Below are 26827 nucleotides of genomic sequence, written 5' to 3' on the forward strand. Positions count from 1 at the left end.
GTACCACCACCATACCTCCAGGGGCCCAGTGAACAACCATATAAGCCTTGGGCCTGGCGGTAATAGCCGGGTCAGAAGGATATTGGAGACCAGAGCCTCAACCCATTTTGAAACATTGTCTTTTCCTAGAGCTCGGTGTGGGAGGCAGTGAGTAAATTATTCAGCCGGGTCTCAAGTGGAGTGCAATTCATTAGGGCCAATAATCCTTCACCTGTCCCTTCCCACAGGGGCCAAAAGCGAATTTCTCAGCTAGCCTGCCTGTCACGTTACCTAAGAGCCAGCCCAGACACCATTAAACACCAACACACTTACTCGATGGAGTTGAATTTTTTTATGAGAGTTTGCTGTGTCAGTAATTAAATGGCTGCTTTCATGAAGGTAGCAAGCGTGCACGATATGGAGAGCACAGGGCAATTAGCATTATCCAACAGGGGACACCTATGGTATTCAGAGATAGAAAGAGAGAGAGAAGAGATATGGATGGAGCCAAGACATCCCGTCTGGATGCTTGAAAGATCCTGGCCTCCCTTCATTCTTGAACTACAAACGGGCCCACCACCTGTTCTTTATTTAGAATATACATGGTTGCATTAAAAGGCATGCACTGTAAAACAGTTTCCGTTCTATACGTAGCAATGGTAGCCTTTTTTTTTCCCCAACCGGGGCCATTAATGTTTTGACATATGTTAAGATATCATTTCATTGCCAGCATGGCCAATTGGCCATGCTGGCAGGGGCTGATGGGAATTGTGGTCCATAACATCTGGAGTGCCAAAGGTTCGCCACCACGGCCCTATGAGAAGGCCCTTTGTGAGTTTGTGCTACTGTTGATTTTAATTTATTTATTATTTAGATTTATTCCTTCACAACAATCTCATATGTGGTATGACGAGAACCAGCACAAGGCTGACAGGTCTGTTTCCTTCCTCTCCTGTCTACCCCCCCCCCCAGTTGGTCCTCCAGCCCAGTTTGGCCCACCTGATGCTCCTTGAAGGCGGATGTTTTTGGGACCGGCTGCCACAGGAGGCCCCACTGCAGCCACCCAGAGAAAGGAAGCTCGAGCAGAATGTGCGTGGTTCTGCAGGCCCCGCGTCCCTTGCTGCAGCTGACGTTGGCCATTGTCAAGCCGAACGCCGTGGCCCATCCTCTCATCCTGGAGGTAAGGTGCTGACAGGCTCCCCTTTTATTTTCCTCACTCCTTTTTGCGCTCGGATGCACGCCCTCCTTTGTGAACTGCCCCACCAGGAGCCAAACCTGCCTCGGGTGGATGGTTTGGCTCAGTAGGGTGCACACGCCCTTGAGACATTCCTGGAGATTTGGGAGCGCAGAGGAAGGCAGGGTCTGGGAAATGAAGGGTGCACTCAGCAGGGTATGATGCTATGAAGTCCAGCCTCTGTTACCGCAATTTGCCAGGTAACAATAAGTGATTTCAGCTCAGCAACTAAATGAGGCGCAGAAAGCAGGGGTTCTTCAAAGCAAAAGGATTTTATTTGGAGATGGTGGTCACAGCTCGGTCAGGAGAGAATCACGCCCTTGCAACGCAGTGCAAGAATTTTTATTCCCAAACTTCAAAAGGGGGCAAAGGGGAGGTGAGGGGGCAAGTCCCTCACCCAAAACACCAGTCATGAAACAAAACAGTTTACAAACAAGATACAATTACACTTTTCTGAATGGGAAACCCAAATCTCGCTGTCAGGCGTCTTCCCGCGGGATTTCGCAATGGTCCTGAATGGAAAGCAGATAGCGTCTATTGTCCGCGAAATCCAGATGGGCTTACCGCCGCACCCAGCTATCTCCTATCAGGTGGCTGCACCTTTCAGTGATGCCCTAAGGCTCCCGCCTTGCTTTGCTGTAACAAAAGGAAAGTTCAAACTGTCCAATGGTGGTTCCTGCACGTCTTCCAACGGCTGGGTGACCCTTGGGTGCTGGCAGCAGATTCGATTTGTAAATCCAAAGAGGGTCGTTGTCCTTATCAAAGGGTCGGCTGGGCGTTGGTCTAAGCTGCATTCCAGAGCCAACTTCCTTGTCCCTTAATATCAGACCTTAACTGGCTATTGCTTTTACTATCAGACACAAATTTCAAAAATAACATTTCTAACTTAAACATTAGGGAAACCTTAAAGGATAACACATGTACTTATACTTATAGGTAAGACTTCACAAATACTTATTGGCATGGCTTTCTTAAATCTAACAATAACAAAACCTTGAGCTAACTGAAGAACCTAACTAATACTAACATCCTAAACTGCAGGCATATCCTAAATTCAACTTAAAAGGGGCATTTATTACATCCTAAAATGACACAAACACAGGGAAACCATATAGCATTGGCACAATCATACGTATACATTCTTTGTGACCCTTATGAAGGCTTCTGAACCACACCAGTCTCCGCATCCGGGCATGGAGCCAGTGTAGTCAGGCAACCTGTCTTCAAGAAAATATTTCTTTATTTTCTTGTGGCGGTAACACCTCCGAAGCAGCGCAGTAGAACAGCTAAAGTTAACTGGTTGTTGTGGGTTTTCTGGCCTGTGTGGCTGGGGTCTGATAGATCTTCTTCCTAACGTTTCGCCTGCATCTGTGGCTGGCATCTTCAGAGGTGTTTCTCTGATGCAGGCAAAATGTTAGGAACAAGATCCACCAGACCACGGCCACACAGCCCGGAAAGCCCACCACAACCAGTTGAGTCCGGCCGTGAAAGCCTTCGACAAGCTAAATTTGCGTCCCATAGCACAGTAGAAAGCGAGAAGATTTTTGAGGCGGCAGCTTTTGAGACTTCTCTGCTCTGCTCTGGCGGAGGGAGCGCTGTGGGTTCCTAAGGTACGGCTGGACTTGAATCTACATGTTTTGCAGGGAACCTTATTTCTGTAGTCTGGAGATCAGTTGGAATGTCAGGAGCAGCAGTGGCATAGGAGGTTAAGAGCTCGTGTATCTAATCTGGAGGAACTGGGTTTGATTCTCCGCTCTGCCGCCTGAGCTGTGGAGGCTTATCTGGGGAATTCAGATTAGCCTGTGCCCTCCCACACACGCCAGCTGGGTGACCTTGGGCTAGTCACAGCTTTTCGGAGCTCTCTCAGCCCCACCCACCTCACAGGGTGTTTGTTGTGAGGGGGGAAGGGCAAGGAGATTTTAAGCCCCTTTGAGTCTCCTGCAGGAGAGAAAGGGGGGATATAAATCCAAACTCCTCCTCCTCCTCCTCCTCCTCCTCCTCCTCCTCCTTCTTCTTCTTCTTCTTCTTCTTCCAGGTCTCACTCGGAGTTTGTGTGTATGCCCCCACAATGAACTGTGTGCGCGGTTGGGGCTGACAGACTCAAATGTGCCCCCCCGGTGCCTGTGATGTTCTCCTCTTTGAAGTGTTTATGTCTTTTCTTCCCGTCTTTCTAGGCTGTGCACAAGATCATCTTGAGCAATGAGTTCTTGATTGTCCGGAGCAGGGATCTGGCGTGGAACAGGCAGGACAGCCAGCAGTTTTACAGGGAACACTCAGGTCAGACACCCCCTCCCCCCCCGCGCAAAATCCTGTTTCTCCAAGGCTCATTCCGCACATGCAGAATAATGCACTTTCAAACTGCTTTCAGTGCTCTTTAAAGCTGTGCAGAATGGCAAAATCCACTTGCAAACAGTTGTGAAAGTGGTTTGAAAACGCATTATTTTGCGTGTGCGGAAGGGGCCCAAAAGTCAATGAATTCCCCATAAAGTTGGAGCTAGGGACTCAGCTCAGGTCTGGCCAGCCCTGATTTTAGGGATTTGGGAGCTGGTTTTTATTCTTCCGATCCCTAAAGTTTGGCTGTATCTTTATGCTGTGATTTATTTAGTGCATTTTTGTCCCTCTCTTTCTTCTACCAGGGGGGTCAGGCAGCGGGCATAATTCTCCCCTCCTCCGTTTTATTCTCACAACAATCCTGTGAAGTAGGTTAGGCAGAGAGAGAGAGAGAGAGAGAGAGAGAGAGAGAGAGAGAGAGAGAAGAAGAAGAAGAAGAAGAAGAAGAAGAAGAAGAAGAAGAAGAAGAAGAAGAAGAGAAGAGTTTGGATTTATATCCCCCCTTTCTCTCCTGCAGGAGACTCAAAGGGGCTGACAATCTCCTTGCCCTTCCCCCCTCACAACAACCACCCTGTGAGGTGGGTGGGGCTGAGAGAGCTCCGAGAAGCTGTGACTAGCCCCAGGTCACCCAGTTGAAGAAGAAGAAGAAGAAGAAGAAGAACAAGAACAAGAAAAAGAAGAAGAACAAGAAGAAGAAGAACAAGAACAAGAAGAACAAGAAGAACAAGAACAACAAGAACAACAAGAACAAGAAGAAGAAGAACAAGAGGAGGAGCAGGAGGAGTTTGATTTATATCCCCCCTTTCTCTCCTGCAGGAGACTCAAAGGGGCTGACAATCTCCTTGCCCTGCCCCCCTCACAACAAACACCCTGTGAGGTGGGTGGGGCTGAGAGAGCTCCGAGAAGCTGTGACTAGCCCAAGGTCACCCAGCTGGCGTGTGTGGGAGTGCGCAGGCTAATCTGAATTCCCCAGAGAAGTCTCCACAGCTCAGGCGGCAGAGCGGGGAATCAAACCCGGTTCCTCCAGATTAGATACACGAGCTCTTAACCTCCTACGCCACTTCTGCTCCGAGGGTGGTCCCCCAATAAGTTTAACAGGGGTCTCCTTGGTCCTAATCCAGTGCTCCTGTGCAGTCTCTCAGGGTGTCAGCTTTTGAGAGCCAGTGTGGTGGTTAAGACCAGCGGACTCTAATCTGGAGAACCAGGTTCGATTCCCCACTCCTCCACATGGGCTTGTGTCTGGTAAACTGGATTTGTTTCCCCACTTCGCCCCATGAAGCCTGCTGAGTAACTCTGGGTGCTGCATCACAGTTCTCTCAGAACTCTCTCATCCCTACCTACCTCACAAGGGGTTTGTTGTGGGGAGACGCAGGGAATTTGTAGAACACTTTGAGCCTCCTTTTAGTTGAGCAAAGCAGGGCATAAACCCAAACTTGTCTTCTTCTCTACTCCAATCCTTGGGTTGCAGCCTCCCGTAGCATCCAGGAGGCTGACAGCGTCAACAGAGAATCCCAGATTCCTCCTTGTGTGTCTGTTGGCAAAGCTGCACAGCTGTCTCCTTGTCACATAGGACTGCACTCAGGTGCTCAACTAATACAACTCCTGGAGTGGGTGGGAGAATGAGCAAGGTTAGAATTAAAAGGCACTGTGCACCCAGGAGAGGATTCGTGGCCATTACGTGGGGGGCGGGGCATGAGCTGCATGTGGGCGGGGGGACTCACTTGCTCTGCTCCTTGTTCCAGGTCACTTTTTCTACCAAAGGCTGGTGGAGTTCATGGCCAGGTATGTCCAAGAGTTCTGCGTGGATGGGAGCAGTAACATATTCCGTTCTTGCCCCTTTGCCTTCTTCCCTCTTTTTTCCTTCACCTGCTACTTATATGCCATGTGGGGTCTTGTTGTGGGGCGGTTTATTGTTTTATTGGCTTGATATTGTACTGTACTTCGTATGGACATGTTGGTAGCCACCCTCAGCCTGTGGGGAGAGAGAGGTACAAGATGGATGGATGGATGGATGGATGGATGGATGGATGGATGGATGGATGGATGGATGGATGGATGGATGAATGAATGAATGAATGAATGAATGAATGAATGAATGAATGAATGAATGAATGAATGGGGAATAGCAGCCACATCCTGTTCACTACTTGAGTGTACTGGTTAGACCATAGGTGTCAAACTTGCGGCCCTCCAGATATTATGGACTACAGTTCCCATCATCCCCTGCCGATGATGGGAACTGTAGTCCATAACATCTGGAGGGGTGCGAGTTTGACACCTGTGGGTTAGACGAATGAGGTGTGACCCATGAAGTTCCTGATTCAAATATCACCTGAAACTATTGAGCAAGGTACTGTCTCAGCCTTGGCCCCAAATATGGAGCAAGGGAGAAATAACACGGGTCTTAACTTGCAAGGTTGTTGTATTTACTTATTCATTTTTATTTATACCTCACCCAAAGCAGTTTACATTGTTCTGCTCTCTTCTGATTTATCCTTGCAACAACCCTGTGAGGTGGGCTAGGCTGAGAATGTGACTGACCCAAGGGCACCCAGCAGGCTTCCTTGGCAGAGTGGGGATTCGAACCTGGAACTCTGACCACTATACCACACTGCCTAGGGTGGTTGTAAGAATTACTCTGATGAGATAGTTATAAATGGCTTTGAGAACTGTGGAACTGCTTATGATTGCAGATGAAGAGCTACCTTTTGCAGGCAGGTTGTTAAGCAGTACATAAGAATTATCAAGTAACACTGAAAATGAGGCCAATCTACTGGTGGTCCCTGGCCCCTCAATGATGCAGCTGGCCTCCACGCGGGCCAGGGCCTTTACGGCTCTGGCCCCGGCCTGGTGGAACGCTCTCCCTCCAGCTGTCCAGGCCCTGCGGGACCTTGGCGAGTTCCGCAGGGCCTGTAAGACGGAGTTGTTCCGCCGGGCCTTTGGAGGGACCAGCCGCTGAAGGTGCCCCCCCTTTTTCTGGCTCTTAACATCTGGGCCCTCTTTCCTCTAATGGGACTCGCCGTCCCCTCCCTCGTGGGGAGGATTTAAAATTAGGGTTTCTTGGACGCCTCTTATTATTTTACTGCTGTTTTTAAAGGTTTTAACTATATTTATTTGTATTAAGACTTATGTTGTACACCGCCCGGAGCCCCTCGGGGATGGGGCGGTATAAAAGTCTAAATGAATGAATGAATGAATGAATGAATGAATGAATGAATAAATGAATAAATAAATGAATGATTGCATGCATACATACATACGTACGTACATACATACAGACATACATACTACCTTAGATTTATCCCCATGGAAATGTTGGAGGAAATTATCTAAGGAAACCAGCGCCTGATGCCACAGAAAACATAGCCACCATGTATGTCACAGTTTTCCGCCTCCTCTAATGAACGCCCCCCTTTCTTCCTCTTCCTCCCAGCGGTCCAATGCGGGCCTACATCCTGGCCCACGAGGAAGCCATCCCTTTCTGGAGGTCTCTGATGGGCCCCACCAAAGTGTTCCGCGCCCAGCACACGGATCCGGACACGATCCGTGGGTCCTATGGTCTCACAGACACTCGGAATTCGGTGCATGGCTCAGGTGAGTCTATAAGAGGCCGCTTTTCTTTCGTAAAGTCACATTTCTGTGAAAAATGTTCTCAAAGCGACTTGCAACTGCTTGAGTCCAATTCAGGATGTGCCCTGCAGCTCAGAGGTAGCCAGTTAGTCAAATAACTGTGCAGCTTGGGTGAGTCTAAGCAAGAAGAGTAACTGAGTGGGGCACTACCCCCCCCCCCCCCGCCCCTCCAGGAGCAGCAGTGGCGTAGGGGGTTAAGAGCTCGTGTATCTAATCTGGAGGAAACTTGGGCTTGATTCCCCTCGGGCTTCTGTCCGCCCTACAGGCCTGTGGGGAGGCTCTATCTGGGGAATCTCAGATTAGCCTGAGCGCACCTCCACACACACCTTCTCAGCTGGGTGACAACTTCCTAGAAGTCACAGCTTCTCGGAGCTCTCTCAGCCCCACCTACCTCACGGGGTGTTTGTTGTGAGGGGGGAAGGGCAAGGAGATTGTCAGCCCCTTTGAGTCTCCTGCAGGAGAGAAAGGGGGGATATAAATCCAAACTCTTCTTCTTCTTCCAGCCCTGCAGAGCCCCACTCAACCTTCAGAGAGTGCATCAGATACTAACAATGTCTCTTCAAGTTTCATAAACTCTTGAGACTTATTTTGTTTCTCTTTGCAAGGAACAGAAATTAAGATTATCTGAATGATGTGTTGCATGCTGGCCACCCAACTCTTCATCTGGTTGACGGAAGGCACATGGCCTGCCTAGAGCAGAGGCATATGGGGGGAAAATGGCACCCGGGGAAACACCTGCCCTGCGCACTCTCCCCAGCACCTCACTTACCTTAGGAGCGGCCTGGCAGGGCGAGGCTGAGGGGAGCCTGCCACGGGCATTGTACACCTTTTAGTTTTGTCTTCTTCCCGGCCCGCCAGGCGTCCCCCACGTGATCCAGTGGGGGGCTCTCAGGGTCAGCTGATCCCCCATGTTCCTCTAGCAGATACACCACTGGCCTCGAGACAGACTGAACTGTGATTTTAGTTACCTGTTGACATGTGGTTAGTACTAAATGGGACCCCACGGGCAAAAAGTCCAAACTTCACATACACTCTACAGGGGTCAGTGCTATCACTCACAGACCAGGAAAGGGATTTGGGCGTCTTAGTTGATAGTTCCATGGGAATGTCAACTCAATGCATGGCAGCTGTGAAAAAGGCAAACTGTATGCTGGGGATCATTAGGAAAGGAGTTGATAATAAAACTGCAAAGATTGTCATGCCCTTATATAAAGCCGTCATGCCCTTATATAAAGCAGTGGTGCGACCGCACTTGGAGTACTGTGTCCAGTTCTGGTCGCCGCATCTCAAAAAGGTGCGATGGATATTTGAGGAGGCCATGGTGGGAGGAAAAGTGCAGGAGAAGGGAAGCAAAATCGAGGATGCGGATTGAGGACTGGAGGCACCGCCTTCCCTTATGGAGGGGAAAGGCTGCAGCGTTTGGGACTCTTTAGTTTGGAGAGGAGACGTCTGAGGGGGGATTTGATTGAAATCTATAAAATTATGCATGGGGTAGAAAATGTTGACAGAGAGAAATTTTTCTCTTTCTCACAATACTAGAACCAGGGGGCATCCATTGAAAATGCTGGGGGGAAGAATTAGGACTAATCAAAGGAAACACTTCTTCACATGATGCGTGATTGGTGTTTGGAATATGCTGCCACAGGAGGTGGTGATGGCCACTAACCTGGATAGCTTTAAAAGGGGCTTGGACAGATTTATGGAGGAGAAGTCGATTTCAGTAGCTACCACGATCTTGATCCCTCTTTGATCTGGAGATTACGGCAAATGCCTTAACAGTCCAGGTGCTCGGGAGCAACAGCCGCAGAAGGCCATTGCTTTCACATCCTGCATGTGAGCTCCCAAAGGCACCTGGTGGGCCACTGTGAGTAGCAGAGTGCTGGACTAGATGGACTCTGGTCTGATCCAGCTGGCTTGTTCTTATGTTCCCCCTAACCCCAAGGCCGAGGTCATCGTGCTGCTCTTGTATCCTCGCCCATTTTTTCTCCTTTCTTTCGCTTGATCAGATTCCGCGGCATCAGCCCGGAGGGAGATTGCTACCTTCTTCCCGGATTTCTGTGAGGAGGACTGGTACCGGCACGAGGAACCACACTTGCGCTGCGGGCCAGTTTGCTATGATGCCACGGCGGCCATTCACCGCGTGCCAGGAGACGGATGGACAGAGAAGGATTAAAGGCATGGGGGGGGGGGGGAGGGATTTGTGTACATGGAGCCACAGTCCTCTTCGCTCCAGCAAACAAGCGCCAGCAAGAAATGTATTTGTACAGATTCAGATTAGAACAGGCCGCTACTTGTTGGATCATTGCTACTGCAGATTGGGTCAAGATGTGGATATTTCGGGGTACACAAGAAGGACGCTGTCCTGATCCAGTTCCTGGTGCCAGCTCCACTCAACCGCCTCGGCCAGATAAGGGTGCCCATCTTCTGTGCACGGTCTGTACAGTGGCTCTGGCCAGCCCAGCTATGTTTCTACCGTGGAACTGTCTTTGCAAGGTCAGAATTAAGTTTTGGAAAGGAGAGGTGCTGGGGCGGAACGTCATCCACAGCCCTCCGCAAAACCTTGGTCAGAGCGCTCTTCTGCAATTCATTCAGACTTTGGGGTGTTGTGGGGTTTCCCGGCCGTGTTCCAGTAGTATTTCCTCCCAACGTTTTGCCTGCACCTGTGGCTGGCATCTGGCGAAACATCAGGGGAAAATGGTACTGGAACACGGCCATGCAGCCCGGAAACTCCACAACAACCCAGTGATTCTTGACAACACGTTCAGACTTTCCTTCTCATATTTGTTGGATGGAGACTAGAAGCTTTTCCCACCATCATTCAGGCGTGGCTGGATTTGCACCTGAACTCTTCAGGAGGGAATCCCTCAGAAGTGCTGGGTGGAGCAGAGGTTCTCTGGGTCTTCGCAGCAATGCTTGTGTTTGTACAAAGTAAAAATAAGTTCCCAGCCACTTTGAGTCTCAGCTGGGGAGAGGAGGAAGGAATAGGTAAATAAATGCAAATGTATCCACCCTCTCCAAAATTTGTGTTTCCAGTGGCTGTTGGGCGGGTGCTTGCTCCTGGAGTTGTTCTAGGCCAGCGGTTTATCACCCCTCAAAGGAACAGATTTTCCTAACTGGTTGCACAGGGCTGAGCCACATTCCTCAAGGCCAATGTGCTTTCCTATAGCTTGGGCTGTGATAATAAAACTGCAAAGATTGTCATGCCCTTATATAAAGCAGTGGTGTTACCGCACTTGGAGTACTGTGCCCAGTTCTGGTCGCCACATCTCAAAAAGGATATTGAGAAGATAGAAAAAGTACAGAGAAGGGCAACCAGGATGACTGAGGGACTGCAGCGTTTGGGACTCTTTAGTTCGGAGAGGGGACGTCTGAGGGGGGAGATGATTGAAGTCTATAAAATTATGCATGGGGTAGAAAATGTGGACAGAGAGACATTTTTCTCTCTTTCTCACAATACTAGAACCAGGGGGCATCCATTGAAAATGCTGGGGGGAAGAATTAGGACTAATAAAAGGAAACACTTCTTCACGCAACGTGTGATTGGTGTTTGGAATATGCTGCCACAGGAGGTGGTGATGGCCACTAACCTGGATAGCTGTAAAAGGGGCTTGGACAGATTTTTGGAGGAGAAGTCGATTTATGGCTACCAATCTTAATCCTCTTTGATCTGAGATTGCAAATGCCTTAACAGACCAGGTGCTCAGGAGCAGCAGCAGCAGAAGGCCATTGCTTTCACATCCTGCACGTGAGCTCCCAAAGGCACCTGGTGGGCCACTGCGAGTAGCAGAGAGCTGGACTAGATGGACTCTGGTCTGATCCAGCAGGCTTGTTCTTACGTCCTTATACAGTGTAAGGAATTCCATAGAAGCAGAAATAAAAGGCTTTTGGGAGTAAAAGTCCATTTATTAAGACATCTTAGAAAGCTCAAATACCTGCATAGCAGTGGCAGGAATAACACTTCCATACAGAAGCTTGGAGTTATAACATCATTCACCCCATCCCCCGTCCTGCTTGCCATGGGAACTGAGGTCCTCACATCTCCAGCACCCAGCGATAAAGTCTCTGCCCGATGCAGCTGGCCCCTTCGCCCGGGCTGTAGGATACACTCAAAGTTACTTCACCATCAACACCATTGAATCCTTTGCACTCTACACTCCGCTTAAAAGAAGACCCCTCCCCCACAGGGACATGCGGAAAGTAGCGGTGGAAAGCTTAGAAATAAGAATTAGAAGTCAATATTTTAAGGAATAAACCCATTGATTCTTGCCAGAGGAATATCCCACCCAAGAGACTAAATATTGTAGCGTTCTGCGATTAAAGCGAGAATCCAGGATAAGCGTCAATTTACCGTGAGTGCTTGTGGCCATCAAGTAAATAGCCATTGGGTGGGGAAATACTCTCAGGTGCATTATACTTGAACATCAGGCAGAGGAGCCTCCTTAGGCAGGCTGGAATGGAAGATAGGATGAATGTTTACTTCAGAGTTTAGAGCCAAATCCAATCGGGCAGTGACATCATTAATCGCTTTAGTAATCTGAAAGGGTCCCACGGTCTTTTGCCCAGTTTGGAAAATCTATGCACGTCTATGAGGATTTTGGTGGACAAATACACCCAAAGCACCCACACGCAGAGGGAAATCGGCCCGGTGTTTATCCGCATGCAGCTTTTGGGAGTCCTTAGCCTGTTGTAAGGCGCTCTGGACCGATTTCCACCCCTCGGCTAGGGACGAAATCCATTATTGAAATTCTGGAGGGTCCAAAGCAGTCGAATTGTAGTTGTGGCAACTTGGCCGGAAGGAGCGGCGGGCACCATTTCAAAGGGGGTTTTCTTTGTACTGCTATGAACCGCATTGTTATAGGCGTACTCCGCCGTAACGGAATAAACTCGCACCGGTGTCTTGAGTGAGCGTTGAATTCGTAACAAGCGTAAATACTGCTCAAAGAGGTTCTGTTAGTTCTCCTCCGTCTCACCGTCGCTTTTAGGCGTGGTAGGGGGAAGTGACTGCCGGGGCGGCCCCCAATAATGCTAAAGCGCCTTCCAGAGCTTTAAGAATGAATTATGCAGGGCGCGGTCGGAGGACCACCTGCTCCGAGAGGCGGAATGTAGGCCAGTGCATATGTTGAATGGGCAGGCGTGCCAACTTAGGAGCCGAGGGCATGGAAGCACATGGAATAAAATGGGCTTATTTTAAATAAGTCCACTACCACCCACAAAACGGCGGTGCCATGACGAACGGGCAAATCTGTAATAAAATCCATGGAGATGACTTCCCGAAGGCGGGAGGCCACCGGGAGAGGATTTCAACAACCCATGGGGTTTTCCCGGGATGGTTTTGGCTACTTTCGGCGAGCGGCGCTTAACACCGCCATAATGTCCATGCGCATTCTGCGCTAGGAAGAACTACTGGCCAGATGACCGAGTTTTCGAAAAGCCAAAATCTTCCGTGCGGCGCGGGCATCGTGGCCGAGCTTCAAGAACCTGCTTGCGGAGGGGGAGAGCCGCATTACCAACATTCCCCCCTCCGCCAAACCCCAGGCTGCTCCAAAGCGCGAATTAGGAGTCACTTTCTTCCGCTGGAGGCTCGTGCGGCCCCGCCTCTTCGAGTTCCCGCAGGAAAGGAGAGTAAAGAGTGGGAATGGGGGGTGGAGGAAGAAGCGGGCCCCAGGAATCCGGGTGACAGCCAGCCCCAACTGGGAGGGGGAGAGAACAGTGCGTGGAATGTCTCGTAAGGCAGCGAAATCCACCTCCCCGGGTAGTATGGCCCGAGAGCGCGTCAACCAGTTTATTGGTTTTCCCGGGGAAAAAAATGGGCCGGTGAAAGAGAAGCGAGAAAAGAAGTAGGCCCAATGGAGTTGTTTCGCGGACATCTTGCGGGGGGTGGAAAGAGCACGAAGTTTTTGTGATCGGAATGGAAACCTGAGAAAGGGGTGTTTAAGCCCCTCCAGCCAGTGGCGCTACAATGAAGTGGAGAGTGCTACTTTGATGGCCGCGATATAACATCCCCTACCGTCCGGTTGAGTTCAGCGCCAGAGAATTTCCTTGACAAATGAGCACCGCGGAACCAACCTACCATCTTTATTTTTCTGCCGCAACAGGGCTGCCCCCAGTGCTTTGTCCGAGGCATCCACGTGAATACTGGCGGGAGATCTGGGTCAAGGTACTTCCGGATTGGAACCGATTAGTAAAAGCCGACTTTAAGAGTTGAAAGGCTGTTTGGCACTCTTCGGAATTTGAAAGGGGGGCCCCGGGTTTGGCCGGACATTGGATCTCTTTACCTTTAGCATTGCGTAAGAGGTCTGTGAGAGGGAGAGTCAGTTCAGCGAATTGGGGAATTAGCAGAATCACGATAGAAGTGCGCGAAGCCAAGAAAAGGTGGGAGTTCTTCTGCTGATTTGGGTAGGGGCAGACCATTGGAGGGACTGCGTCAATTTTAACAGGATCCATTTTTAAGCCCTCTCGAGATCCGGTAACCCAAATGATCAATGGAGGTCTGGTGACAGCAGCATTTGGAGAGTTTGGCTTAAAGAGGGAGTTAATAGAGGCAAAGCTTCAATACCTCCCGGGCCAAATGTTTCATGCTCTTCTATGGTTTGTGAGCCGTTAAAAGCGTAAATCTAGAAGTATACCACAACTCCCTTATGCAATAAATCATGGAGGAACTTCGTTGATAAAGAGAGACCCGCCATAAAAGCCCCGGGGGCCCCACTTAACCCGAATGGCATTATCAAATTGTATTCAAACTGTCCAAACTTTGTGTTAAAATTACATTCCGGTGTTCATAGCGCTTCAGCGATTCCAGCTCTGTAGTAAGCTTCTCTCCGGTCCAATTTAGTGAAAATAAGCCCTTTTAACGGAATTACTCTAAAAGGTCGCCCGATCAAAGGCAAAAGGATATTTATTGAATGAGGGAGACCGCATTGAGACCTGGAATAATCTGTACCAAAGCAGTAAGGACCCATCTTTCTTTTTTACAAAGGAAACGGGAAAGCGTGGTATTGTGTTTGGTAGCCGCCCGTATGAACCCACGAGCGAAGGTTCTTGTCCAGGAAGACACGAAGTTCCTTCTCCTCATTGGGACTCATGCAAAGGTAGATTTCACCACGCTGAGGCGGATGCGCCCCTGGTTGTATGCCTCTTGATTTTGCAGTCCAGTATGCTGTGTGGGGTGGCAACTGATAGCATTCTTGCTCCCTGAAAAACTCTGGCTAGAACAGTCGTAAAGATTGGGATGTCAATGGAATCCGGAGCAATCGCTGAAGAAGCAGTGTATCAGGAGGGTTGGGTTTTCCCCCCAATTCATGTATGTTCACCATAGGGAGGGTCAAAGTAGATTCTGGAATCCGTTCCTTCCAAATGAACTTTGGTTCATGCTAACAGTAACCATAGCATGCCCAAAACTATAGGATATGTTTGGCCACTGGCGCCAAAATAAAACTTCATTTTCTCCCAATGGTCGAGGTATAGCGGAGGAGAACCGGCAATGTTTTGAACTGGGCGGATCCTATGCGTTCCCGAGGGAATTGCGCGTCCATTTGGGTATTAGGCCGGAGGCTTAGGCAGGGGAGTGCAGTGAAGACCTAGCTCCTCTGCCACCAGGGGCCGCATTAGGCGGTGGGAGCAGCCAAAGATCCCACAAGGGCCGAGGCTATAATGCGAGTGTGTTTGGCGGAGTTGGCCAGAAACGCTTGGACAGTAATGGGAGGCGCTGCCTTCACTCGCACGTCGATCAGACGGGCCCATGTCCATGGGGGGGGCTGAAAGAAGAAGGCGGCGACTGCTTCCCCCTCCTCCGGAGTGTAGCCTTCGATGACCCGCTTTAGAGCGAGCCACGTCGGAGGCGGCCCCGATCTGCGTGGTAGCAGCAGCGGGAATGAGTCTTGGCGTAAGTTGGAGGCGGTTGGAACATTTCTTAGGGACAGTTTGGCTGAATGACCTGGCCACTCCGCAGTGGAGACACGATCCCAGATGGCGACGGATTTCAGAGGGTGGTTTACCGGTAGGGAAGCGGCTGGGCTTGGCTTGGTGGGCGCGGTGGTGGGTTTGGGGCGTGGGCGGCCTCCGGCACGAGCGTATTCCAAACGAAGGCGCCACCTGGGACCCCAACTGGATCCAATCTGCTACCGGCCGTAGGGCAACCCGAATTAAAAACACGGTTTCACGCAGCTTGCGATCCACAGCATCCGAGAAGTATTAAGCATTTCATGGCGTTCAGGCCACTCAGGAGGAAGTCGAGGCAGCCGCCGCCTGGGATTCACAGGCAGGAATTCTGCAAAGCGGAAGGTTGCGCGCTGGATGATTTTTTGATGCATTAACGGATAAGCTGCATTCTCGGCGCCTGGATCTTTAAGCGCCATCTGGAAAACTTGGAGGAATCGCGAGGGCACCCGATGCGAGGGAGTCTTCATCTTACCAAAATCCCGAAGAGTCGGGGCAACCATTCGAAACGCTGCTTTATCCAGGACTGAGCCGATGTCCCGTAATATTTGAAACTCCGGGCGATTTCGAAAATCATCCATAGTCTTTCAAATTAGGCGTGTTAGGTTGGAAATGAAGGCGGGAAGGTTTGGAAGCGGTCCCATCAAAAGCAGACTGTGCTCGGGGGGCCTATAGTAGCCCCGTTCCACGGCTCATGGCTTCACTGAAGTGGCGGTTGCATGAGTTGAAGGCCCGGGTTAGGCGGGCGAAGCTGGCTATCACCGGGGGGGCCGGAATCGGGGAAACTGGCAGGTACCGCTGGCATTTGGAGTAGCAGGACCCAGATACGCATTAGCCCCTAGGCGCCCGGCATGATCAATGGCAGCACCTGGAGCTCCAACAGGGCTTCCTGGTCTGCTGCCTCAGCAGCTCCCTCTCCGCGCAATAGCTCCCTCTCCTTGCGGTTCGAAAATGCATCAAAGTGCGCGGCTGCGAGAGCAGCTTTTTCTCGTTAAATTTCCAGCCAGGTTCATTACGTTTAAAAGAGCTTCAGTAAAGCTCGCTCTCGCGTGCGCCAAAGGCCTGAACACTTTCGCGTTGCCGCTGCAGAGTGAGTCTGGAGTGTTCCAGGACCTTATCATGGACTGACAGATTCTGGGCATATTATGCGTTGGAGCGCATCTTTAGCGCGGTCCAGCTTCGAGGCTTCTGGACTTCTTTGCGTTACTGTTCCCGGTCCCTCACCAGGGTTTTAAAATAACGCAGGCTGTGCCCGTTTCTCCTCCCATGGCTGGCAGTTCACGGTTCCATGCAGCTTGGAAAGCATCTCGCCGTCTTCCGCCTTCCTCATCCCAGTCCTCTCAAATTAGGGGAAGCTGATCCGGCTGGGAATACGGAAGCTTTCAGCGGTCTCTTGAAATGCGTCGTCTGGAAGCGAGGCATCCGGAGACGCGTAACCGCCGTATCACGATTGGCTCCCCGAGGCACACCTCGAGTGCGTTAGCTAATACGGGATTAAGGGGTCAGATTAGGGGAAGCGGTACGGATACCCCTCCCAATTCCAGGGTTTAGTCCAGGTATCCTTTGGACGGGAACATTTAGTGCATGCCGCGGTGGACCTTGGGAGCATCACCAAAATCGGAGTCCAAGAATAGTTCAATGGATTCCTGGAGTTGCCGCATGAAAGGTGGTCAGAAGCCCGTCTCACCTCCGTGACAAGTTACATCTGGGGTTTGAAATCCACGCGAAAAGCGGTAGAGATCAGATCCACGGGGCGCTCGATCCGCCAGACTGCGCCCTAACATGACTCATGGGAAGTCCCCACTCGGTGGTGGTCGCGTCCCTCGTTCCAGCAGGAGTAAAGGAAGGCTGGTAACTGAAATCGAGGACGGGAAAAGAGCCACTGGCGAGGCCCGTTCACCTGCCGGTTCCTCCAGATCCAGAAGGGAAAGGTCAGAGCCCTCTTTGGGAACTACCGCACTTTTCGCGATAACGTTCTTCTCTCCGCTGCCGGGCTGGGGTCCACTGCACAGGAATATAGATGAATTAGGATTCCTGCCACAATGTAAGGAATTCCATAGAAGCAGAAATAAAAGGCTTTGGGGAGTAAAAGTCCATTTATTAAGACATCTTAGAAAGCTCAAATTACTGCAGCGGTAGGAAGTAACGCCTTCCCGCCAGAAGCGCAGGTTGCAACATCATTCACCTTGTCCCCCATCCTCAAAAGCCTTCCCATGGGAACGGTCTCTCCTCATCTTTGGCGCAATGCAGAGTGCTCTGCCGATGCAGCTGGCCCATCGCCCGGGCTGTGGAATGCACTCAAGGTTACTTCACCATCAACACCATTGAATCCTTTACACTGTCTCTGGGAGAACACAGCTCTTTTTGCAGTCAGTAGGGTCTGTTGCAATAGGAGCAGGGAGGACTGCCTGCATTGTGGCTCTCCTGACGTGTGAGAAATCCCTCCCTGCAGTCAGGTTTGGCTTCAGACTCTGGCTGCCCTTGCCGGGTGACATGGGCCCCACAGAAGACTCTATTTCCAGACACAGCGTGCCTGGCCTGCTGTCACTCACTGGAGTGCGCATCGTGAAGCCCTCCCAACACGGGTGGAAGAGTGCCACACATGTCCCTGCAACCCAGCCACCCCACCCAGCAGGAAATGGGTTATGGGTCCACCTGGATCTGACCAATGACTTTGGATTTTGCCCCCCAGCCCCTGAATTGTTGGGGATCCTGATTCCAATTTGAAGTCTTTTTTACGAAGTTTTGGGAAATAGTTTGCAGATAGAAGCTGATTAGTTTATGGCAGTGGTGGCGAACCTATGGCACGGGTGCCAGAGGTGGCACTCAGAGCCCTCTCTGTGGGCACGCGCAAACAGAGTGCCCCCCCCCCACACATCTAGGCTGGCCTGGGCCGCTGGGCTCAATTATTAGCATTAAACCTAAGACTTTGTTTTGGGGAAGCAGTGTAGGTAACCCTGTTAAGCTCTGTTAAACCCCACTGAACTAAAGTGCGATCCTTTACCTGGGAGTAAGCTTGATTAGTGGCAATTGGGCTTGCTTCTGAGTAAACCCTCCTAGGGTCGTGATTCACTGTTGGAAGAGTTGCACAGTTGCTTCAAAGCAAAGCCACTGACCACCAAGCTTACTCCTGAGTAACGCACGTCTCGGAGCCAACCGTTTTTTCTAAACTAAAACCTCAGTATTCAGATTAAATTGCCGTGTTGGCACTTTGTGATAAATAAGTGGGTTTTGGGTTGCAGTTTGGGCACTCGGTCTCGAAAAGGTTCACCATCACTGGTTTATGGCTCCAGAGGCATGGCCCCTCCACCCCCCACGCTCTGCAATCATTCCTTTGAAGTTTATCCTTGCCAAAGAGGCAGCTGAGAGTCTGTGGAAGCCGAAATAAAAACGAGGGCAATCTCAAAGATTACACACAGCAGTCTTTGAAGTGCCCGAAAACTCTTTTGAGTTGTGAGTTTCCTCTTCAGTGTGGTTTCCCTCTCCCTTCCCAGCTGTCCCCGTGCCAACCGTGTGTGGGAGCCACAGATAAGGACTCTGGCCTTATTGACAGCAGAGCAAACAACTCTTCTGTTTGAGGCAGATGGCCGTTGAAAGGGGGGGCTCTTTCTGTCCTTGGTGGGCCCCAACCACTGGGAAGGTGACAGGAATCATGGACTGGAACGAGGCCTGTTCTTGGGTCAAGCCTTGCTCCACTCTGATGCGCTGCTGCCACCCATTGATGGTGAGGCGGGTGACTAGCGACCCTCCTTGACCAGCCTGCCACTGGCTGGGTCCAAGCCGGGCCACCTCTGGCACGGCTGGACCTGGCAAGGGGTGGTATGGGTCCAGGTGGCAGGGTGGCCAGCAACCTTCAGAAAAAAATGTCTTGCCTCTTTAACAGCTTTAAAAAGGGGCTTGGATAGATCGTTGGAGGAGAAGTCGATCTATGGCTACCAATCTTGATCCTCTTTGATCTGAGACTGCAAATGCCTTAGCAGACCAGGTGCTCGGGGGGAGCAGCAGCCGCCGCAGAAGGCCATTGCTTTCACATCCTGTACGTGAGCTCCCAAAGGCACCTGGTGGGCCACTGCGAGTAGCAGAGAGCTGGACTAGATGGACTCTGGTCTGATCCAGCTGGCTTGTTCTTATGTGGCTTAATGTTTGGGATGCTGACTTAGATGGCCCTGGCTAGCTTGATTCTGTCAGACCTTGGAAGCTAAATTGGGTATTCGCTGGTTAGTACTTGGTTGGGTCCACTAAGGAAGTCCAGGGTTTCTGTGCAGAGGCCAACAGTGGCCAACTACCTCTGGTCTGTCTCTTACCTTGACCTGGGTTGCCCCGGCTAGCCTGCTCTCATCAGATCTGGGAAGCTAAGCAAGGTCGGCTCTGACTAGACCTCGGAAGGGAGACACTAAAGGAAATCTTTTGGAGCACCTTCCTTATGAGGAGAGGTTGCAGCGTTTGGGACTAACTAACTAACTAACTATTTATTTATTTATTTATTTATTTATTTATTTATTTATTCATTTATTTATTTATCTATTTATCTATCTATTAATTAATTAATTAATTAATTAATTAATTATATTTATATACCACCCTCCCTCAAAGGCTCAGGGCGGTGTCCATCAGTGATAAAACAATTTAAAACATATCATGATACATAAATTACATAAAATAATACATAAAATACTAAAACTGCAGATGGCTTCAACCCCTCCCTCCCCCCTTGTGTACCCACGGGAGGCCAGGTGTTCTTTATGGCGGAGTTGACATCATCCCGTCTGGCCAAACGCCTGGCGGAACAGGTCCGTTTAGTTTGGAGAGGAGACGTGGGGGGGGGGGGGGGTATGATGGAAGTCTATCAAATTATGCATGGGGTAAAAATTGTTGACAGATAGAAAGTGTTCTCTCTTTCTTGCAATACTAGAACCGGGGGGCATTCATTGAAAATGCTGGGGGGAAGAATTAGGACTAACAAAAGGAAACACTTCTTCACGCAATGTGTGATTGGTGTTTGGAATATGCTGCCACAGGAGGTGGTGATGGCCACTCGCCTGGATAGCTTTAAAAGGGACTTGGACAGATTGATGGAGGAGAATTCAATCTCTGGCTCCCAATCTTGATCCTCCTTGATCTCAGATTGCAAATGCCTTGGCAGACCAGGTGATCGGGAGCAACAGCCGCAGAAGGCCATTGCTTTCACCTCCTGCATGTGAGCTCCCAAAGGCACCTGGTGGGCCACTGTGAGTAGCAGAGAGCTGGACTAGATGGACTCTGGTCTGATCCAGCAGGCTAGTTCTTATGTTCTTATGAAGTCCGGGGCTGCTGTGCAGAGTCGAGCACTGACAAGTGATAAAAGCCAACACATACAGAGTGAGCACACTGCGGACCAGGCTAGAAAGAAAAATTAGCGTTGTTAAAGACAAAAAAAATGGCACATGATGATTGATGTGAGGAAAGCCCAGATGGTGGCCGTGGAGCCCCTTATCAGTTTTCCTGGTTCTTTAATTTTTTCCACCTCGTGGGTTCCAGCTGCTTGCTGTAATCCTTCCTTCCGGACTTACCTTGTTTGTTCTGTTCCTGTGGGGGAGGGATGGGGGGTATTGAGTTCCTTCCCACTTTTATAACTATAAAGACCCCCCCGAACAGCCCAGAAGACGCCGACTTTGCAACCCAGTACCATTCCCAGGTGAGAACATTCCTTGGTTTCCCTCTTTCTTTTCAGTGGCTGTTAGTTTCGGAGGGCCAGAACAGAACATCCAGGTTCAAGGGTGTGCTGGTTGGTGTGTCGCATTATCCATGTGCGTGGCACTGTGTGGAGGCAGCAAATACGAGTCTCTGCCCCGCGGTGCTTCCAGTCTTTGAGAACCAAATCCTGCAACTGCTGAAATACTGGTCCTTTAGGGTGTGTTTGTAAGCGCACCTTCTCAGCCCTTCCTTGTTCCTGACCTGCAGTGTCCAGACCTGCTTCCTGGTACATGGTTGGTGGAAGGGCCCCTCCCCCCCACATCCAAATGAAAGGAGGTGGTCTGCTGGCTTCCCCCCAGGTGGGGTTTGGGGTGCGTGTGTCTGTTTTTAGGCCAGATAGCTGGGAGCAAGAGGACCTCTTGGGATGGAATTCAGGCTGTGAAACCGTTCCTGATTCCCCACTGTGGGCTGTGCTCAGGGAAAACACTGTAAGAGAGGAGAGACAACTCCTTCCATTGGGGCGGGGTCAGGGGGAGATGTTAGAGCAGGGGTCTTCAAACTATGCCCCCCCAGATGTTCATGAACTACAATTCCCATCAGCCCTGTCACTTGGCCATGCTGGCAGGAGCTGATGGGAATTGTAGTCCATCTGGAGGGCCATAGTTTGTCATCCATCTGGAGGGCCATAGTTTGAAGACCCCTGTGTTAGAGTATTTGGCATCTATGTATGTTTAAGTTTTGTCGGAGCAACACCACTTGCATCCTTGGGATAATTCTGGGCACTTGCCTAATTGACGTGACCTTTGCCAGCTGCCTAATTGCCAGCTGCCTAATTGACGTGACCTTTGCCAGCTGCCTAATCTACATTCTTTCTACCTACTGCTACTATTGCTACCTCTCTCTCTCTGTTCATGCACGTAACTGCATATGATTCTACCTTCGTCGTAGTCCATAACCTTCTACCTTCGTAATATTGCTGTGTATGTCTTACAAGGATGATTGAGGGACTGGAGCACCTTCCTTATGAGGAGAGGCTGCAGCGTTTGGGACTCTTTAGTTTGGAGAGGAGACGTCTGAGGGGGGATAGGATTGAAGTCTATAAAATTATGCATGGGGTAGAAAATGTTGACAGAGAGAAATTTTTCTTTCTTTCTCACAATACTAGAACCAGGGGGCATTCATTGAAAATGCTGGGGGGAAGAATTAGGACTAATAAAAGGAAACACTTCTTCACACAACGTGTGATTGGTGTTTGGAATACGCTGCCACAGGAGGTGGTGATGGCCACTAACCTGGATAGCTTTAAAAGGGAGTCGATCTCTGGCTACCAATCTTGATCCTCCTTGATCTGAGATTGCAAATGCCTTAGCAGACCAGGTGCTCAGGAGCAGCAGCAGCAGAAGGCCATTGCTTTCACATCCTGCACGTGAGCTCCCAAAGGCACCTGGTGGGCCACTGCGAGTAGCAGAGAGCTGGACTAGATGGACTCTGGTCTGATCCAGCTGGCTTATTCTTATGTTATTATGCCAGTGTTTGTGCACTCAAGTTTTTTTTACTACTTTCTTTTGCATATATGTTTTGTAGCCTGCTTTATCTTTTTGAACCCTATATAAAAAGAAGTAACTTAACAACTCTGCTGCATTTATTATTCAACTCTGCTAAGGATAGGCTATGTGAGCAAACCTCCTATCAGGTTTTGCACCCATGTTCTATCAGGAGAGACCCCAAATAACGGCTACTGGCCGTCCTGCTGCTGTTTGTTTGTGTGGATTTTAACTTCTCATTTATTTATTTAGTGTTCACTGCCTTGTGGACCCAGATTGGGTGGAAAAGTGGCGTAATTTTTTTTTCATAAATAAATTGAGACTCCTGGCTCTCCAAGAAGGGAAGGCAGAGAATTGTCTGCCTTTTGTTGCCCTTCGTGTGAACTCTTGACAAACTACAGGTTGAGGGCCACTACCAGGGTCCGGAGGCAACAAGTCCTGCAGATGGGAGCAGACAGGAGTCTTCCTGAGTCTTGCATCCAGACATCTGCAGGAGAGAAGAATCTACAGATGCCTTCCTAAATCGGCCCATGTTCATACAAAGAGGCACAAATACAAAGCAGAGTCCCACTGCAGGGGTGAAGAGGCATGGGCAGGCACCGGGGGGGGGAGGGGGGAGGGGGGAGGTGGCAGTGGAGAGCAGCAGAGGTAGCTGGGCCAGGTGGGCCCCCTAAGACGCTCTTCTTCTTAACACTCCTCCTCCTTGTCTCTTTAGGGTGCAGCCGAGATGTCCTTCCCTGCCTGCCTTCTCCTTTGCCTTCTCGGCAGTCTCCTTTCCAGCTCCTGGGCAAAAGAAGGTAAGGAATGTTGGCATCCCCTTTAGCATAAGGTGGCAGGAGGACCTCCAAGCCTGATGACGTCAGACGGAGATGCCGGGGAGATGCCTGGGCCTGAGGTTCCCACGCTGGGCACATGGGGGCGCTATGAGCACAACAATCCACCAAGGGAAAGAAAGTCAGAGCAACGTCTCTGAGCACATCTGTCCGTTGGCACAAGAGAAATGGCCCAGTTCAAGCACAGCGATGGAAACCAGTTTCTGACCCGAGCAGAGAGTGCTTAAGGGCGTCAGGATGGTGAAGGGGACGAGGGGTTAGCTGTGAATTGAATTGGTGTGAGGTTAAGGTTAGGAAGACCAGGACAGGCCCCCAGCAAGGGGAGCGGTTGTCAAAGCGGCTGCAGCGTTTTTGCAGCGAGGTCAGACAAGAAAAGGCTGAGTGGAGTAGAAAGCTGGAATCAGTATTTGGCAGCACCCTTAACTTGGGGGTATTTCCTACTTTAACCATTAAGAAGAAGAAGGAGGAGGAGGAGGGGGGGAGGAGGAGGAGGAGGAGTTTGGATTTATATCCCCCCTTTCTCTCCTGCAGGAGACTCAAAGGGGCTTACAATCTCCTTGCCCTTCCCCCCCCCCCCCCCCCCTCCCCCCCCCCCCCCCCCCCCCCCTCTCCCCCCTCCCCCCCCCCCCCCCCCCCCCCCCCCCCCCCCCCCCCCCCCCACGCCAGCCCCCCCTCCCCCCCCCCCCCCCCCCCCTCACCCCCCCCCCCCCCCCCCCCCCCCCCCCCCTCCCCCCCCCTCCCCCCCCTCACCCCCCCCCCCCCCCTCTCCCCCCCCCCCCCACTCCCCCCCCCCCCCCACCCCCCCCCCCCCCCACCCCCCCCCCCCCCCACCCCCCCCCCCCCCCGCCCCCCCCCCCCCCCACCCCCCCCCCCCCCCACCCCCCCCCCCCCCCACCCCCCCCCCCCCCCACCCCCCCCCCCCCCCACCCCCCCCCCCCCCCACCCCCCCCCCCCCCCACCCCCCCCCCCCCCCACCCCCCCCCCCCCCCACCCCCCCCCCCCCCCACCCCCCCCCCCCCCCACCCCCCCCCCCCCCCACCCCCCCCCCCCCCCACCCCCCCCCCCCCCCACCCCCCCCCCCCCCCACCCCCCCCCCCCCCCACCCCCCCCCCCCCCCACCCCCCCCCCCCCCCACCCCCCCCCCCCCCCACCCCCCCCCCCCCCCACCCCCCCCCCCCCCCACCCCCCCCCCCCCCCACCCCCCCCCCCCCCCACCCCCCCCCCCCCCCACCCCCCCCCCCCCCCACCCCCCCCCCCCCCCACCCCCCCCCCCCCCCACCCCCCCCCCCCCCCACCCCCCCCCCCCCCCACCCCCCCCCCCCCCCACCCCCCCCCCCCCCCACCCCCCCCCCCCCCCACCCCCCCCCCCCCCCACCCCCCCCCCCCCCCACCCCCCCCCCCCCCCACCCCCCCCCCCCCCCACCCCCCCCCCCCCCCACCCCCCCCCCCCCCCACCCCCCCCCCCCCCCACCCCCCCCCCCCCCCACCCCCCCCCCCCCCCACCCCCCCCCCCCCCCACCCCCCCCCCCCCCCACCCCCCCCCCCCCCCACCCCCCCCCCCCCCCACCCCCCCCCCCCCCCACCCCCCCCCCCCCCCACCCCCCCCCCCCCCCACCCCCCCCCCCCCCCACCCCCCCCCCCCCCCACCCCCCCCCCCCCCCACCCCCCCCCCCCCCCACCCCCCCCCCCCCCCACCCCCCCCCCCCCCCACCCCCCCCCCCCCCCACCCCCCCCCCCCCCCACCCCCCCCCCCCCCCACCCCCCCCCCCCCCCACCCCCCCCCCCCCCCACCCCCCCCCCCCCCCACCCCCCCCCCCCCCCACCCCCCCCCCCCCCCACCCCCCCCCCCCCCCACCCCCCCCCCCCCCCACCCCCCCCCCCCCCCACCCCCCCCCCCCCCCACCCCCCCCCCCCCCCACCCCCCCCCCCCCCCACCCCCCCCCCCCCCCACCCCCCCCCCCCCCCACCCCCCCCCCCCCCCACCCCCCCCCCCCCCCACCCCCCCCCCCCCCCACCCCCCCCCCCCCCCACCCCCCCCCCCCCCCACCCCCCCCCCCCCCCACCCCCCCCCCCCCCCACCCCCCCCCCCCCCCACCCCCCCCCCCCCCCACCCCCCCCCCCCCCCACCCCCCCCCCCCCCCACCCCCCCCCCCCCCCACCCCCCCCCCCCCCCACCCCCCCCCCCCCCCACCCCCCCCCCCCCCCACCCCCCCCCCCCCCCACCCCCCCCCCCCCCCACCCCCCCCCCCCCCCACCCCCCCCCCCCCCCACCCCCCCCCCCCCCCACCCCCCCCCCCCCCCACCCCCCCCCCCCCCCACCCCCCCCCCCCCCCACCCCCCCCCCCCCCCACCCCCCCCCCCCCCCACCCCCCCCCCCCCCCACCCCCCCCCCCCCCCACCCCCCCCCCCCCCCACCCCCCCCCCCCCCCACCCCCCCCCCCCCCCACCCCCCCCCCCCCCCACCCCCCCCCCCCCCCACCCCCCCCCCCCCCCACCCCCCCCCCCCCCCACCCCCCCCCCCCCCCACCCCCCCCCCCCCCCACCCCCCCCCCCCCCCACCCCCCCCCCCCCCCACCCCCCCCCCCCCCCACCCCCCCCCCCCCCCACCCCCCCCCCCCCCCACCCCCCCCCCCCCCCACCCCCCCCCCCCCCCACCCCCCCCCCCCCCCACCCCCCCCCCCCCCCACCCCCCCCCCCCCCCACCCCCCCCCCCCCCCACCCCCCCCCCCCCCCACCCCCCCCCCCCCCCACCCCCCCCCCCCCCCACCCCCCCCCCCCCCCACCCCCCCCCCCCCCCACCCCCCCCCCCCCCCACCCCCCCCCCCCCCCACCCCCCCCCCCCCCCACCCCCCCCCCCCCCCACCCCCCCCCCCCCCCACCCCCCCCCCCCCCCACCCCCCCCCCCCCCCACCCCCCCCCCCCCCCACCCCCCCCCCCCCCCACCCCCCCCCCCCCCCACCCCCCCCCCCCCCCACCCCCCCCCCCCCCCACCCCCCCCCCCCCCCACCCCCCCCCCCCCCCACCCCCCCCCCCCCCCACCCCCCCCCCCCCCCACCCCCCCCCCCCCCCACCCCCCCCCCCCCCCACCCCCCCCCCCCCCCACCCCCCCCCCCCCCCACCCCCCCCCCCCCCCACCCCCCCCCCCCCCCACCCCCCCCCCCCCCCACCCCCCCCCCCCCCCACCCCCCCCCCCCCCCACCCCCCCCCCCCCCCACCCCCCCCCCCCCCCACCCCCCCCCCCCCCCACCCCCCCCCCCCCCCACCCCCCCCCCCCCCCACCCCCCCCCCCCCCCACCCCCCCCCCCCCCCACCCCCCCCCCCCCCCACCCCCCCCCCCCCCCACCCCCCCCCCCCCCCACCCCCCCCCCCCCCCACCCCCCCCCCCCCCCACCCCCCCCCCCCCCCACCCCCCCCCCCCCCCACCCCCCCCCCCCCCCACCCCCCCCCCCCCCCACCCCCCCCCCCCCCCACCCCCCCCCCCCCCCACCCCCCCCCCCCCCCACCCCCCCCCCCCCCCACCCCCCCCCCCCCCCACCCCCCCCCCCCCCCACCCCCCCCCCCCCCCACCCCCCCCCCCCAGAAGGCTGGGAGTATATTGGTGGTTACTGCTATTTTTTCTCCATCAAACCCGTTCCATGGCAGCAGGCAGAGGTAACTGGCCTTTCTTG

At 55.2% G+C, this 26827-nt stretch overlaps 1 protein-coding gene across 3 annotated transcripts in view; it reads left to right on the top strand.

The window, feature by feature from the left end:
* Nucleotides 1–755: 755 nt before the first annotated feature.
* The window catches only part of NME6 (NME/NM23 nucleoside diphosphate kinase 6), a 581226-nt gene continuing 555154 nt past the window's right edge, over nucleotides 756–26827 (top strand). The window contains exons 1-6 of one of the 3 annotated variants that reach the window (XR_007244841.1): nucleotides 756–1159; nucleotides 3388–3490; nucleotides 5287–5326; nucleotides 6978–7138; nucleotides 9181–9349; nucleotides 23042–23123. Coding sequence is in view for 2 of the 3 variants with exons in the window: in XM_048500824.1 (XP_048356781.1) it covers nucleotides 1067–1159; nucleotides 3388–3490; nucleotides 5287–5326; nucleotides 6978–7138; nucleotides 9181–9347 (564 nt within the window). In the remaining variant the exon portion in view is untranslated. Of the gene's footprint in view, nucleotides 1160–3387; nucleotides 3491–5286; nucleotides 5327–6977; nucleotides 7139–9180; nucleotides 10188–23041; nucleotides 23133–26827 lie in introns of those variants that run through there. The other 2 variants (XM_048500824.1, XM_048500823.1) reach the window with 2 other exon arrangements.

The sequence above is a fragment of the Sphaerodactylus townsendi genome, linkage group LG06 (assembly GCF_021028975.2).
Source record: "Sphaerodactylus townsendi isolate TG3544 linkage group LG06, MPM_Stown_v2.3, whole genome shotgun sequence".
NCBI classification, from domain to species: Eukaryota; Metazoa; Chordata; class Lepidosauria; order Squamata; family Sphaerodactylidae; genus Sphaerodactylus; species Sphaerodactylus townsendi.